Below are 16,720 nucleotides of genomic sequence, written 5' to 3'. Positions count from 1 at the left end.
AACTTAGCAACAGTGACATTTAATAAATAAATTGGATATAAATCCAATGTAAATATTGGAATTTACATTATTTACCTAACAACTTATTGTATACAGATTGTATACAGATTTTGCTGAAATTATCCTAAACACAGAAATGGTCATCTTAGCCAACCAGCTAGTCCAGCTAGTCCAACTTCACTGACTGAAACCCAGTTTACTATTCATCTAACTGCATGCATGCAGCCGTTTGCCTCGTATGCTTTTTAGAAGTGTGCGTTCCAGCCTAAAAGCATTTCTGAAGTCACTGTCAAACATCTCTGGTAATTTTGTCAGATTACAATACGCAATGTTGTAACGACTGATAACGATGTAGAAAGAAGTCCGTTATCAAAAGGTTGTAAAAGAGTGGCCTACGCCAGGGCGATGCACCAGCATGCGTGTAAAACAGGGCGCAATAATTCTTAGAAGAGAAAGACGATGGATATGAAGAGATGCATGCTTGAACAATGTAGATATAATATTTAGGTTTCAGCTGTAGTCTTCGGAGACGAAGGGATATTTACGTAGTTAAACATACCTTTATAAAACTGTTATAGGACATTCTATGACGTGTTAGACCAGAGGCAAACAAACAGAGGATTCTCACGAAAACAAAAAATACTCATTTGTTTAGAGTCTTAAAGCTGTAGCTGTAAAATAGACACCCAACGGCGGGGATAATGTCTGGATATATCTGCTGCGATAACAGATTTGTTCGTGGCTGCGTAGCTTACTGATTTTAGTTCGCACAACCCACAAACAAGGCTGAGGCTGATTTCGGCTTTGCAGGACTTAGTTGGTTATAAAAAGAAAGCCCAGTCAATATATATATATATATATACAGGTCAGCGTTTTAAACACTCGGTCACGCTCACAGACAATAGACGGGAGGTCCAGTTACCTCGGAACGCAGCTTGGAGAGGAGCGGTCAATCTCCCACGTTGCAAAAAGGTTCATCGGGACCGGCACGGCTCCCGAACCCGCAGGTCCGGCAGGTCCGGCCATGGCTCCGGGTCCGGCGGGTGCGAGGGGAGAGGGTGCGAGTCCGCTTACACTCCCTCCGCCGGCGGCCCGAACCCCTCCTCTCTCTACAGCCGCCATCAGCGCCTCTCCCCGGTTGCAGCTCAAGCCGTCTGGTCGTTTCTAGCTCGATAAGCCACCCCAAAACGCGCTTTCCAACCCCGGGTTGAAGCGCATATCGGGGGGGTAGGTAGTGATAGCCAAAGGCGGAGCTTCATTCAAGAGAAAATATGAAGCGTTGTCTGCCCGTGAACGCTAGGGGGCGCAGCTTGCGCTTGTATTCATTTCAGCAGAGCAGCGTCACCGCCCTGGGATTAGAATTGACCTGTCGGCTTAACCTTTGAATATTACACAACATCTTATTTTCTAGACATATAACGGTTTAAACATTGGAAGATATAGCCAGTTTAAAGGCAAAACTACACATATATTATCTTAGCGGTGCGATTTTACATTTCTGCCGTATATATTTTTGAATAACGCCTTTATTTGTACAAAAACAGATTTTTTGCTATGGATCGGTCCTTTCACTAACTCAGAAACAACACAATGCTTCAATGCTGTTCCTTGTGGGCACTTCAAGGCACCACACTCACTGTCAACCAGGAATTTAAAAATCTTTTCCGCCATCAGTATTGTAAACACGCACGAGGGAGCATAAAAGCCCTCATAGTTCTTTCTACCTGAGCCCTGGATACGTATTATTCAAAGCTGCTGTCATCAGCATGCTCAGGCCTGTGCATTGCAACTGGCTGCTGCTGGAAAAACAACTCAGTGTCTTTCGATGACTTGTTTATTGGGAGCACATATTTTCACAACCTTTTACACTGAGTCCTTCCATGATATCAAACTGCAACAGGACATTTGATTGTTAAAAAACGGTGCAGACAGAGAGAGAAATAAAAACCAGGATAAATTATTAGTCACAGCATGTTTTTATGGTGGTGTTCACGTGCACTTGAAAATGTCCTTGTAAATGTCATTATAGTGCTAAAACTTTCTTCACCTCTACTTATTAGTCAGAATATGAAATATTTTAACTGAAAGTTTTTTTTTTTAAAATAGGTATGTGAAAAACAAAGTGTTTAAATTTAGAATAATTTCATGAAATTAGATTACTATTAGACCAAGATGAAGGATCCAATGCCCTTTGAATCAATTTTATTAAATTAATAGAACTAATAAAATTGTTACCATTTTAAACTGTACTAATCTGATCAACCATGGCAAAACCAAAGTAGTTAGCCTATGTATTCCATAATAAATCATGTGTTGGTATTAGCCATCTTTACACTCCACTACATATGCAGTCATGTTGTTACCCAGCAGGGGTCTAACCTTTTCTATTTTACATGTTCTGTAGAAGCATTAGGACCACAGTCATAACAGTTTGAGATGCAATTTAGTCTTCTAAAGCAGATGCATAAGATTGCCTTGATCACTTGTTCTTCTATAATGACAACATGTAGCTGTGGCTGTCTTGACCTTCTCCATTAAAGTTGAAATAATCCATTCGGTTGATGAAGATATAGACTTTCTTCTGGTTGTATTAGTGTTGCAGGAAATGTAAAAATACTGATATAGACAGAGTCTACATTTACTGGCTCAGTGTGTTTCAGAATGTTACCTTATAACTTATGTTTGTTTGTTTGTATACTTCATAGCTGTTATGGGCATTTGGTCCTTTAACTTAAACTCTTTCCATTCCTATATTGCTCAGTTAACCCACTTGTAACCCGTGATAGCCCGAGTGCCGAAGGGCGAGGGGCAGGACGTACAGACTCCAGCGATGTGGACGAAGATTTATTTAGGTAAACACAAAGGACGAAAGTCGCACTCACATGTAAACACAAACAATGAACAAAAGTGCATTAAACATTAACATCTCCTAACATTCAACATGATCTTAAACAAACATAGTTACAAACAACAAGCTATATCAACAATGACCAACAACACTGCACACACTGACACGGGTTTAAATATACAGACAGGACGAGGTGCAGGTGTGTGCAGGCATGGCCACAAACGAGGATCCTCCCACTGCACGTGGTGGGCCAAACCACATGACTCGCGGGAGGTGAGCGTTCCATGACATCACTCAGGAAGTTTGTTTGTGTTGAAGTTTATTGTAAAAAAAGAAGAAACCGCCAATAAATAAATAGAAACCATTTGCAGTACAGGCAGAGTAGTCTTCCATCTGAAAAACATGTGCTCTAACCACGAATCTAACAGGCCAGCTCCTTGATATGGCACAGTTCCCTCTGTGGTGCCTTGATTCGGTGAAGCTTTCTGACTGTACCCTTCCATTTTTGTACACTCTTCCGGTTGAGTGAACGCTGGCACGTTTGGCTGCTATTGCTCATCTGGATTTTTCTTCCTTTGTTTTATCATTGCTGTTTTATGAAATTGTGGTGAATTTTAAAATGCAGATATGGATTACACTCTCTTGCCACTATGAGTCAACTGAAATATTCTGTAGATGACCTGCACCAATTTTGGCCAAACTACAGACCTCCAAGGGAACTTAGGTTCTACATCTTTTTCTGGTGTCCAAGGTACATCCACCATGGATCCCACTGCAACTTCAGGTTTAGTGGTGGCAATGCTGGAACTATCTGTACCTTCTGGTCTGCAGGGCCACTGTATCTGAAAAACTCAGTATGTAGATCTTAGTGTGCTAACTCCACTAACTAAATCAGATATGGGTATGCAAATGATTTTTCATGAGTTTGCCCTTTACAGCAACCAATCTATTACCAACAAAGCATCTCTGATTAATGACTTCATTATGGACCATAAACAGGACTATTTGTGTCTTGTGGAAACATGGCAGCATGTTAATCCTGAGGATTTCAACAGTTTATTTATTTCAAGCTCAGTTCCTATTCATATTCCTTTACCTTTGGGTTTAGTTCACAATTGCAATAATAATTTTTCATCTGCACTTGATATACTAGCCCCTCCAAAAGCACAGGTTGTTTCATTTGTCCATACTGCTCCTTGGTGTATGCCTGAATAATATTAACGTTTTAGGTCAATGTCTGGAGAGGCTATACACTAAGACTAGAGTTGCTGTTCATAAAAAAAGTATGTTGATCATAAACTCTACTACACAAATGTGTTTGCAACAGCAAAAAACATCTTATTATGCAAACATTATTAGTACAGTTGAAGGGAATACTACGACTATTTTCTCTACAGTGAAAAGTTTACTCAAATCATCTGAAACATATATCAATAGCAACCTCGCTAATGAACAATGTTCTGCTTTTTTGAAGTTTTCATGAGCAGATGGCTCTTGATCCTGTTAGGAATGGCCACCCTCCTGGCATCCCTGTTTCCATGGTTTCCCTGTTGTGTCTGTTTTCCTTTACTTCCTTGTTCCATTCCTTGGTTTCGTTTCCTGCGCCCCTCGTCTGTTCCTCAATTTTAGTCCACATTTTGGTTTTACCTGATCGTATGTTCACCTGTGTCTGGTTAGTACTTAATTGTTTTGGTTATTTAAGCCCTGTGTTTGGTTTTCCAAGTTGTCAGTTATTTTGCTAAGTTTGGTCATGTGGGGAGTTGTGGTTTTCATCGTCCTTGTTTTATTTGTTTGCTTAGTTCGTGTCTGTTATTTGCCTCCTGTGTGGTTTCCCTCGCTCATTAAATAGCCTCTTGCATTTGCATTCTGCCTCTCACCTTGTCCCTGCTAAAATGTTACAGATACAGACTGATTTTTCACCAGGTTTGGAATCTAATGACCTATATAATTACCAGCATATTTCTATTTCACCATTTATATCCAAAATACTTGAGAAGATAGTTGCAGCTCATCTATAGACTTACCTTGATAACAATGTTTTTGAGCAATTTCAATCTGGTTTTTGTACCAAACAGTACAGAAATGGCTCTGGTTAAGATCACCAATAACATTCTCTGTGCAGCTTGCTCATGTTTTTTCTATTCTAATTTTTTGCAGCCTTTGGTACACTACCACATCAGCGTCTTATGGATTGGCTAGCTATGTGGCAGTGTATATCAGTGGTTTGCTTCCTATCTTGCAGACAGGACACAGTTTGTACAGATTCAGAATTATGGGTCAGAAAGCTCATGCTGTGAGTAATCCCTTTGGTTCTAAAACCCACACTGTGAGGAAGTGAGTCCAAGTATAGCTCTGTCTCACGCATGAGCCCAAGATCTTTCTTCCTTGGTGATATGTTCAATGTTTCTACTATCAAGCACTGGAACACCAAGGACTCCTCTGCCCTGGCCTGTACTCTGGACTGGGTGGTGGGACTCCATGGTTCTTCCACATTGCCTCCCTGGAAGGAGGCTGAACAGGCATGACTTTTATTAGATGTCTTTCCATGCTTACATAGCCTATAAAAACAGCCTATTTGTGGAATTTTTATCACACAGTGCTCATGTTTAAAAGGACAGTGAAGTGTCACGTAAGATCCATCCCAGTGTGTAGAATTAGTATAGGATGAGATGGGGTTAGATGTCTTTACCTCCTAAAGCCAAAGTGATCATATACATGTCAATATGACGATAACAAGGAATATCCAAAATACTCATCTGATCAAAAACCTCACATTCTGGCAAACCCTTCTCAAGATTTGAAAAAGAGGATGTGTAATGCTTTGCATGTATTGCATGCTATATGTGGGTGTAAATTAGAAATGGTAATCTTGGTAAGGGTAATCTGCCCTGTGCCCAGAGATGCTGTATACTTATTTAAACTATATTTGGAGGAGTGTTTCAGAGTTGAAACAGACACTGAATAATCAGAAATTCTGTGCATTGGGAAGAGGCAACATTGGTATTTATCAATGCATTTCCAATGTAATCTTGTACACAACAGAGAAAGAGGTAACAAACCTCTGCTCTGCTCTCCTATATTGTAATTTTTTCATTTCTATGGGAGAGAGATGATATGGAATGTCTATTAATCAGTTACTGAATTCAATCTAATCTAATTCAGTTTAGTTCCAAATTTTTCTATTATGCTTTGACAACAGGTGTTGTCACAACACCGCTTAATGGATGTCTGAGTCCAAAACAAAGATGCAAATGTCCTTATGATTGTATGAAAGAAAAAAAAAAGACATAAAGGAAGAACTGATCCTCCTCTGGTCAACACTGGACAGCACTACAAGAACAAAATAAGACAAAAAAAGAGGAATATCAAACAAAGTGATTTAGAAAAACTAGTGATTCGGAATGTGGGACATTGTTATGCTAATGATTAAACAAATGAAGCAGTCGAGTACAAAGGACTGATGATTGTGGGAGGGGGATAACCAGAGTGAGTAGGTTACCTGGATCGAGTAGGAATATGGATTAGTCCATGCTGGCTATGAGAGGTGATGACTAGGCCTGGTAGGGTGGAGTGGAACTCAGTATGGAGCATATAAAATTCCTCCATAGGAAGACTGGAAGACAAGATAACTGAAGAACATGGTGTCCTCCAGATGGTGAGAGAGTCAAAGGTTAGGGTTAAGGTTAGGGTAAACCCTAACTCTAACCTGGAGGGCGGGTACATGAGGAGGAAGTCAAAGGTATATAATCTGAAGATCAACACATGCAGGCAAGAAGACCATAGAGTAGCAAAGGCTCCAGGGGAGGGCAAACCCCCACAAAGGGGAATCAGACACACAGCAGGGGCAGAAGCAATTCTGAAAGTGGGAGAAATCCAAGAAACACAAAAGAAGGGCGCAACAAAACCCAGGAGGAAAAAAACAGAAAAAGCAGGAGGAAGAGGGTAAACATTAGCCTTTGTATGTCAGTAAAATTATGCCATTACATTAAAAGCACATATCATAAAAATGACACTGTTAATGTGATGTTAAAATGCTAAACATAGTGCATGTCATAAGAAATAATCCAGATGCTTGTGCAGATAAGTAAATTTTCCAGTCTAGATTCAATGATTATGGGTGTGTCTGAATCCTATCTGGTCCAGAAGCAACTCAAGAATAGCTCAGGGTGTTGAAGAGAAACAGAAAAAGCACAAAGAGGTGTGTAGACAACCAAGAGTGCTTATTCATTAGTGGTAGTGCAATGGTTAAGGTACTTGACTAGTAGTTAGAAGGCTTCCAGTATAAGCCCCACCACTGCCCAGTTGCTGCTGTTGATCAAGGCCCTCAATTGCTCAATCATAATTGTATGTCACTTTGGATAAAACTGGTTCCTAAGTGTGTCTGGCTGCTGTTGCATACAGTGACTTAATGTTTCTTGATCTTGGATATTTAGAAAATGTAACAAGTCAAATTTAAAGCTGGTTTATTTGCTACTAAGTAATGGAATTTACTTTTCCAGGGTATCAATTGACATTTACCACATCACAATATGTAGAAATGCCTAGATATCCCTCTGCAGTCTATGCAAACATATGTCACTGATATTAAAGAACAGTTTGAAGAAAGTATAACAGTGTCTCTGAGGTTGATGTTGATACTGTAAGGGTTGGCACCAGGCCGAATCCCCCTCCAGCCACCAGAGGGAGGCCTCGAGTCAGGCACACTACTAATCAGGCTTGATGCCCAATAGCTGGGGTAGATCTATATAAGCTCAGTGACCTAGTCACTCAGTGCTGGGTCTTTGCTAAAGATTTGAGACAAGCTACTAACTAGTAGCTCTGGGTATGGAGGTCTGTGAGTCCTTGTGTTATGCCTCTTTTCTGCTCTGCGAGGGTCTGTGTTTTTACACGTCCCCTCCTTTCTCCAGTTTTCCCCTCTCAAGTCTGTCTCTCTCAAGGCTCCCCTTAACCATTTAAGTTCCTCCCTGTTTTCTGGTTTTGTTTGGGAAGTTTTAGTTTGGTTTTCCCCAGTGCATTGGGGTTGCCATTCTTCCCGTGGTGTCCTTTGTTCTCCCTGTTCACCACGCTCGGCGTGGTGTTGAACTTCCTCTTGTTTTGTTGTCCTCCATTCCTTTTGAGTATGATATACGCACAGGTTATTTTAATGGCAGCTGCAGTCTAGAGAGCGTTCGTTTCCCTTGCAGTAACGTGGCGGCGGTTCAACTCCCTGCCTTTGTTTTTTTTTACTCCTCTCATTTTACCTGTTCTAACTGTTTTGCACACAGACTCCCCATCATTAAAGTGTGGTGGCTTACCCAATAGACTGTTGGTATTGTCACCTATCAGATCTGGGTTGGAGCCCCATTACAGAAAGACCCAGCACAGCAGTTAGTCTTAGAACAGGTAAAGGTGGCTCTGGCTAATCCGAGTGTGACCACTGGTCAACATGAGCAGGCCCCGTAACAGATTATATCTCAGTTACTGGGCCTGACAGACCTCTTGGCACAGGGTAGCCCTGATGCTATACAAACGCTTGTGGCTTTGGCTGCCCGGAGTGAGGAGGCAACCGGTGCTGTTGGAGCGTTGCTGACCTGTTGCTCCCTGCTCCCAAACGCTATGCCAGTGAGGCAGGAGATTGTAGGGGGTTCCTCCTCCGATGTTCACTGGCTTTTGAGCAGCAGCCCTCTCACTTCCCCACAGAGCGAGTGAAGGTGGCGTACCTTATCTCCCTTCTGACTGGGCAGGCCTTGGCATGGGCCACCCTGGTCTGGGAGTACTCAAGTGGACTTTTGACCATCCAGTCACTGGAGGGGAGACGGTCTCCCGTCTCCTTAATATACATCATGAAAAAAGAGCGGTGGCTGATTATACCATCGAATTCCGCACTATGGCAGCTGAGAGCGGGTGGAATCCCACACCGCTGATGGCCACTTTCCATCAGGGCCTCAGCGAGGAGCTTAAAGATGAACTGGCCCACCGAGATACTCCCGCCTCTCTCGACAACCTGATCGATCTGGTGTTGCGACTTGATGATCACGTATGGGAGAGGCGCAGAGCACAGGGACCAGATGTCAGTTGAGGCTCTCACGGAGCTCAGCAGACCTTTAGCCCTGTTTATGTGCCTGCAAGCAGGAGGAGTCCGGAACCCAGCCAATGCAGCTCGGACACACCCACCTTTCTCGAAGTGAGCGCAACGCTCGGATGTGGGAAGGGAGGTGTCTGTACTGCAGAAGCACAGGTCATCTTTGCCCCGCTTCTCCTTAGCTCCAGGGAAAAAGACAATGTCCATCAGGGGAGGGAGGACCGCTGACAGACTCAACCAGTCTTCCCCGAGCTCAAGGGTTGTTCCTCAGTACCACAATTGCTTGGGGAATGTCTGAAATGCATCACCAGTCATTTGTGGACTCCGGAGCAGTGGGGAACTTTCTTGATGCTGGGATAGCCAACAAGTTAGCACTGCCTCTGGTCCCACTGGACGAACCCCTACGCATTACTGCCATCGATGGTCAGTCCCTTGAGCCTGGGTTTGTTAGCTATCAGACTCGTCCAGTCGTGTTGCGAGTCGGCCCACACACTGAACAGATTGTGCTGTTTATTATCCATACTCCTGACTTGCAACTGATTTTGGGGTACCCCTGGCTTCAGTGACATAATCCCCATGAGCCAGTCAGTGCTGTCTTGGGGTTTGACATGTTGGACCTACTGTTTGCAGCTACCCAAGCCTCGGTCTGGGTCCGGTCATTATCCCAGCGCTCCGGACCTATCCCGAGTCCCCCAGGAGTACTGGAACCTTGGGGAAGCATTTAGCACACAGAAGGCCCAACTATTGCCTCCCCACTGGCCATATGACATGGTCATAAACCTCCTACTGGGCGCCAGTCCCCCTAGAGACCGCTTATTCTCAATTTCGGGGCCTGAATGTCAGGCAATGGATGAATGCATACAGGAAGTCTTAGCCCTAGGATTCATCTGGCCATCTACTTCCCTTGCTGGCACGGTGTTTTTCTTTGTTGGGAAGAAAGACGGTGTGCTACACCGCTGTATAGACTACCGGAGCCTTAACAAAATAACCATCAAGGACCACTATCCATTGCCCCTTGTGACGTCAACATTCGAGACACTGCAGCAGGCCTCTGTTTTTACTAATCTGGACCGGTGCAGTGCCTATAACTTGGTGAGAATCCGAGAGGGAGACAAGTGGAATACAGCATTCATCACCCGCTTTGAGCACTATGAATACCTCGTCATGCCATTTGGATTGATGAACACACCCTCCGTCTTCCAACGGTACAACAATGAGGTCTTAAGACCTTCCCTTAAGGGAAGCCCTGGACAGTTACGTGATCATCTACTTAGACGACATTTTGATCTACAACAGCAGACGAACTTGTTGTCTATGTTAGGTGGGTCCTCCAGCTCCTGCTCCAGAACCACCTCTTGGTCAAGCTGGAGAAGTCCACATTCCCTGCGCAAACCATCTCCTTTTTGGGATTTGTCATGTCCCGCAATGCGTTATGCATGGACACTGCAAAGTTATGCGCACCTCGGTGCGTATGGTCCAATGCTTCCTTTTACCGCAGGTTCATGAAGAACTTTAGCATGGTTGCAGCCCCACTGAACGCGTTGACCAGGAAGGCGTCTGGTCAGGTCTGCTGGTCCACCAAAGCCCAGCAGGCGTTCGCTAAACTAAACTAAAGCTAGAACTAAAGCACCATCTAATCACGGCTCCTCTTCTTCGGCTCCCTGATGCAGAGCTTCCATTTACTGTCCCAGCGATAAGGAGAGGGCACAAAACTGCATCCCTGCTCCTACTTCTCTTGCCATCTGTCCCTGGCAGTAAGCAACTATGATGTGGACGACCGTGAATTACTGGCAGTCAAACTTGCACTCGAGGAGTGGAGGCACTGGATGGAGGGGGCAAAACACCCCTTCCTGGTCTGGATGGACCACAAGAACTTGGCTTACATACAGCAGGCCAAGCGACATAATTTGCACCAAGCCAGATGAGGACTGTTCTTCACCCGGTTTGATTTCACTTTATCATACTGTGGGGGCACTAAGAACGCTAAGCCAGATGCCCTCTCCTGCCAGTCTGGGAGTGTTTTGGGTTTAAGAATTTCAATATAAAATCAAAAACATTGAAATATAATATTTGAAGGAATATTGAGATCAAAACTGTATCATCCATAACGCCCCCACCCCTTCCCACCCCCGGTCTCCTCCGAGGACCGTTCGTATGCTTTATAGGGTTTACATGAGACACTTTGGACACATGGTTCTCTGGGAGCTTTTGTAAAATAGAATATTTAAAAATGGGGAAATGTAAATTGAAATTATGACTTTCAAAAAAGAAAAAAAAACTTAAAATGTTTCTTTTGTGGGGGGAAAATGGAATTTTTTTAAATTGTAAAATTTTTCAAGGGCCTGCAAAGAAGGACCCATGTAAAGTAATGGAATGAACAGAACCAGCCAGCACAGGAAAAAAGTCACTGCATAGACACCTCAGGCCATGTCTGGGCTAATTGTATACAGGTGTATGCAATTTTAGTACGTCATGACTTTTAAATATTTGTATCAAAAAAGATTCTCTAACATAAAACAGAAAAAGAGATATACATTACCGATACATTAGGAGATTCTAGGTTCATACTATCTTATGCAGATTCCTTAATCTTCCGAGAAACTGCCTCGATTGTTTATTATCTTGTTAATAAGGGCCCTCTTTGAAGAGCGAAAGAAGCTGTTACTGAGGCTAGAAAAGATGAGTTACAGGGATAGCTGAGAAGCTTTTGCCTTCAAGCTACATGGATTGTTTTGTTTTTTCTGCAAACATGCATGTTTCATCCAATGCATTTGTTGACTGATAGCCCCTTAAGTGCACAATTGGTTTCTAAAGCATAAAAACTCAAATATCATGGAAAACTAGTTGAAATGAACCTGATGATGTTCACCATAATGTGTTTGACACAAATATTTTTTCTAATCCTTTTAAGCCTTTTTGAGTAGTAACTTTGAAAAGATATACGAGAGACATTGGTAGCATGCTTGGAATTGACAGCCATCTTGGATTTCAAGCCTCAGCACCTTAGAATACAATAGTTTCTTGGATTTTGATGCAAGCATACTATCTTATGCAGATTAAGGGCACTGGGTGATTTAGAGTAGATACAAAAAGGTGGCCATCAAAAGTTGTGGTTGCAAATTGCTGAGAAAGGCATGCTTGTGTTTCCAACATTACAAATGTAACATTTTAGTGGCGACAACGCAAGAGCACGAGGCAATCTGCAAAGAGAGCATCGCCGTGATCGTATAGAGGTTAGTACTCTGCGTTGTGGCCGCAGCGACTCCGGGTCACGGCAGCATTTTGAGCCAGCCACTTCCGGGTGGACAGCCTTCTCTGCCACTCTCAGTTCTTATTGACAGAACAACGAAAAGTAATTTTATACAGACATCATACAGACAGCTTGATTGGCAGGGCCAGTGGCGCAATGGATAACGCGTCTGACTACGGATCAGGAGATTCTAGGCTCGACTCCGTGCGGGCTTGTTTATCTTTTAATGATTCTACCATGTTGAAGACTTAGTGTCTTTATCACAGGATTTCTAAAACGTCAACTTGAGTGAAAGCACAATTCAGGCCGCCCAATCGCTTTCAAATTTGAAGCAACTTGCAGCCTCTGAATTGAGCATCATGCCATTGGTCAGAATCTTGTATAGGTGGTCATGTCTTGGCATTGGGCCTCTCATATACATCACCTTTCCTATATGGTCTAGCGGTCAGGATTCCTAGTTTTCACCCTGGCGGCATGCGTTCCACTCCTGGTATGGTAATGATAGTTTATGGTTTCATGAGGGAAAATAGGGGGCAAAAAGCATTTGGTTGCAACATATAAAGCTTAAGTGAAATGCTACACCCTGCTGAAAGAGACTTTGGCATTCCCCTATCAGAAATGATGAAAGATGGATTGATTGTCAACCCATAATCTCTTAATCCAAGCAATTTAGCAGCAGCAAACATGTCCTGTCCTTAAATTACTTTCTCATCCTTTATCCCCGTCTTTAGTCCCTAGCAGTTGAGAAACTGCCTCGATTGTTTACTATCTTGTTAATAAGGGCCCTCTTTGAAGAGCGAAAGAAGCTGTTACTGAGGCTAGAAAAGATGAGTTACAGGGATAGCTGAGAAGCTTTTGCCTTCAAGTTACATGGATTGTTTTGTTTTTTCTGCAAACATGCATGTTTCATCCAATGCATTTGTTGACTGATAGCCCCTTAAGTGCACAATTGGTTTCTAAAGCATAAAAACTCAAATATCATGGAAAACTAGTTGAAATGAACCTGATGATGTTCACCATAATGTGTTTGACACAAATATTTTTTCTAATCCTTTTAAGCCTTTTTGAGTAGTAACTTTGAAAAGATATACGAGAGACATTGGTAGCATGCTTGGAATTGACAGCCATCTTGGATTTCAAGCCTCAGCACCTTAGAATACAATAGTTTCTTGGATTTTGATGCAAGCATACTATCTTATGCAGATTAAGGGCACTGGGTGATTTAGAGTAGATACAAAAAGGTGGCCATCAAAAGTTGTGGTTGCAAATTACTGAGAAAGGCATGCTTGTGTTTCCAACATTACAAATGTAACATTTTAGTGGCAACAACGCAAGAGCACGAGGCAATCTGCAAAGAGAGCATAGCCGTGATCGTATAGAGGTTAGTACTCTGCGTTGTGGCCGCAGCAACCCCGGTTCGACTCCGGGTCACGGCAGCATTTTGAGCCAGCCACTTCCGGGTGGACAGCCTTCTCTGCCACTCTCAGTTCTTATTGACAGAACAACGAAAAGTAATTGTATACAGACATCATACAGACAGCGTTCTCGGCAGGGCCAGTGGCGCAATGGATAACGCGTCTGACTACGGATCGGGAGATTCTAGGTTCGACTCCTGGCTGGCTCGTTTATCTTTTAATGATTCTACCATGTTGAAGACTTAGTGTCTTTATCACAGGATTTCTAAAACGTCAACTTGAGTGAAAGCACCATTCAGGCCGCCCAATCGCTTTCAAATTTGAAGCAACTTGCAGCCTCTGAATTGAGCATCATGCCATTGGTCAGAATCTTGTATAGGTGGTCATGTCTTGGCATTGGGCCTCTCATATACATCACCTTTCCTATATGGTCTAGCGGTCAGGATTCCTAGTTTTCACCCTGGCGGCATGCGTTCCACTCCTGGTATGGTAATGATAGTTTATGGTTTCATGAGGGAAAATAGGGGGCAAAAAGCATTTGGTTGCAACATATAAAGCTTAAGCGAAATGCTACACCCTGCTGAAAGAGACTTTGGCATTCCCCTATCAGAAATGATGAAAGATGTATTGATTGTCAACCCATAATCTCTTAATCCAAGCAATTTAGCAGCAGCAAACATGTCCTGTCCTTAAATTACTTTCTCATCCTTTATCCCCGTCTTTAGTCCCTAGCAGTTGAGAAACTGCCTCGATTGTTTACTATCTTGTTAATAAGGGCCCTCTTTGAAGAGCGAAAGAAGCTGTTACTGAGGCTAGAAAAGATGAGTTACAGGGATAGCTGAGAAGCTTTTGCCTTCAAGCTACATGGATTGTTTTGTTTTTTCTGCAAACATGCATGTTTCATCCAATGCATTTGTTGACTGATAGCCCCTTAAGTGCACAATTGGTTTCTAAAGCATAAAAACTCAAATATCATGGAAAACTAGTTGAAATGAACCTGATGATGTTCACCATAATGTGTTTGACACAAATATTTTTTCTAATCCTTTTAAGCCTTTTTGAGTAGTAACTTTGAAAAGATATACGAGAGACATTGGTAGCATGCTTGGAATTGACAGCCATCTTGGATTTCAAGCCTCAGCACCTTAGAATACAATAGTTTCTTGGATTTTGATGCAAGCATACTATCTTATGCAGATTAAGGGCACTGGGTGATTTAGAGTAGATACAAAAAGGTGGCCATCAAAAGTTGTGGTTGCAAATTACTGAGAAAGGCATGCTTGTGTTTCCAACATTACAAATGTAACATTTTAGTGGCGACAACGCAAGAGCACGAGGCAATCTGCAAAGAGAGCATAGCCGTGATCGTATAGAGGTTAGTACTCTGCGTTGTGGCCGCAGCAACCCCGGTTCGACTCCGGGTCACGGCAGCATTTTGAGCCAGCCACTTCCGGGTGGACAGCCTTCTCTGCCACTCTCAGTTCTTATTGACAGAACAACGAAAAGTAATTGTATACAGACATCATACAGACAGTGTGCTGGGCAGGGCCAGTGGAGCAATGGATAAAGCGTCTGACTACGGATCAGGAGATTCTAGGTTCGACTCCTGGCTGGCTCGTTTATCTTTTAATGATTCTACCATGTTGAAGACTTAGTGTCTTTATCACAGGATTTCTAAAACGTCAACTTGAGTGAAAGCACCATTCAGGCCGCCCAATCGCTTTCAAATTTGAAGCAACTTGCAGCCTCTGAATTGAGCATCATGCCATTGGTCAGAATCTTGTATAGGTGGTCATGTCTTGGCATTGGGCCTCTCATATACATCACCTTTCCTATATGGTCTAGCGGTCAGGATTCCTAGTTTTCACCCTGGCGGCATGCGTTCCACTCCTGGTATGGTAATGATAGTTTATGGTTTCATGAGGGAAAATAGGGGGCAAAAAGCATTTGGTTGCAACATATAAAGCTTAAGTGAAATGCTACACCCTGCTGAAAGAGACTTTGGCATTCCCCTATCAGAAATGATGAAAGATGGATTGATTGTCAACCCATAATCTCTTAATCCAAGCAATTTAGCAGCAGCAAACATGTCCTGTCCTTAAATTACTTTCTCATCCTTTATCCCCGTCTTTAGTCCCTAGCAGTTGAGAAACTGCCTCGATTGTTTACTATCTTGTTAATAAGGGCCCTCTTTGAAGAGCGAAAGAAGCTGTTACTGAGGCTAGAAAAGATGAGTTACAGGGATAGCTGAGAAGCTTTTGCCTTCAAGCTACATGGATTGTTTTGTTTTTTCTGCAAACATGCATGTTTCATCCAATGCATTTGTTGACTGATAGCCCCTTAAGTGCACAATTGGTTTCTAAAGCATAAAAACTCAAATATCATGGAAAACTAGTTGAAATGAACCTGATGATGTTCACCATAATGTGTTTGACACAAATATTTTTTCTAATCCTTTTAAGCCTTTTTGAGTAGTAACTTTGAAAAGATATACGAGAGACATTGGTAGCATGCTTGGAATTGACAGCCATCTTGGATTTCAAGCCTCAGCACCTTAGAATACAATAGTTTCTTGGATTTTGATGCAAGCATACTATCTTATGCAGATTAAGGGCACTGGGTGATTTAGAGTAGATACAAAAAGGTGGCCATCAAAAGTTGTGGTTGCAAATTACTGAGAAAGGCATGCTTGTGTTTCCAACATTACAAATGTAACATTTTAGTGGCGACAACGCAACAGCCCGAGGCAATCTGCAAAGAGAGCATCGCCGTGATCGTATAGAGGTTAGTACTCTGCGTTGTGGCCGCAGCAACCCCGGTTCGACTCCGGGTCACGGCAGCATTTTGAGCCAGCCACTTCCGGGTGGACAGCCTTCTCTGCCACTCTCAGTTCTTATTGACAGAACAACGAAAAGTAATTGTATACAGACATCATACAGACAGCGTGCTCGGCAGGGTCAGTGGCGCAATGGATAACGAGTCTGACTACGGATCAGGAGATTCTAGGTTCGACTCCTGGCTGGCTCGTTTATCTTTGAATGATTCTACCATGTTGAAGACTTAGTGTCTTTATCACAGGATTTCTAAAACGTCAACTTGAGTGAAAGCACCATTCAGGCCGCCCAATCGCTTTCAAATTTGAAGCA

General features: G+C 42.8%; 1 protein-coding gene and 3 non-coding genes across 5 annotated transcripts in view; 3 read left to right on the top strand and 1 right to left on the bottom strand.

The window, feature by feature from the left end:
• si:ch211-126j24.1 (phosphofurin acidic cluster sorting protein 2) overlaps nucleotides 1-1,207 on the bottom strand; it is a 55,104-nt gene extending 53,897 nt beyond the window's left edge. For both annotated transcript variants that reach the window (XM_035523308.1, XM_035523309.1), the window contains exon 1: nucleotides 923-1,207. In XM_035523308.1, coding sequence (XP_035379201.1) covers nucleotides 923-1,122 — 200 coding nt within the window. In that variant the 5' untranslated portion in view covers nucleotides 1,123-1,207. The remainder of the gene's footprint in view (nucleotides 1-922) is intronic.
• A 12,316-nt stretch (nucleotides 1,208-13,523) lies between these two features.
• Nucleotides 13,524-13,595, top strand: trnah-gug. Its single transcript has one exon. It is a non-coding gene; the product is annotated as a tRNA-His (tRNA).
• A 1,337-nt stretch (nucleotides 13,596-14,932) lies between these two features.
• On the top strand, nucleotides 14,933-15,004 carry trnah-gug. Its single transcript has one exon. It is a non-coding gene; the product is annotated as a tRNA-His (tRNA).
• Nucleotides 15,005-16,341: 1,337 nt separating this feature from the next.
• trnah-gug lies at nucleotides 16,342-16,413 on the top strand. Its single transcript has one exon. It is a non-coding gene; the product is annotated as a tRNA-His (tRNA).
• Nucleotides 16,414-16,720: the final 307 nt, after the last annotated feature.

Source organism: Electrophorus electricus, chromosome 26, assembly GCF_013358815.1.
Source record: "Electrophorus electricus isolate fEleEle1 chromosome 26, fEleEle1.pri, whole genome shotgun sequence".
Lineage (NCBI taxonomy): Eukaryota > Metazoa > Chordata > Actinopteri > Gymnotiformes > Gymnotidae > Electrophorus > Electrophorus electricus.
Note: the sequence above shows the minus strand (reverse complement) of the source record. Positions and strands in the feature narration are given on the sequence as shown.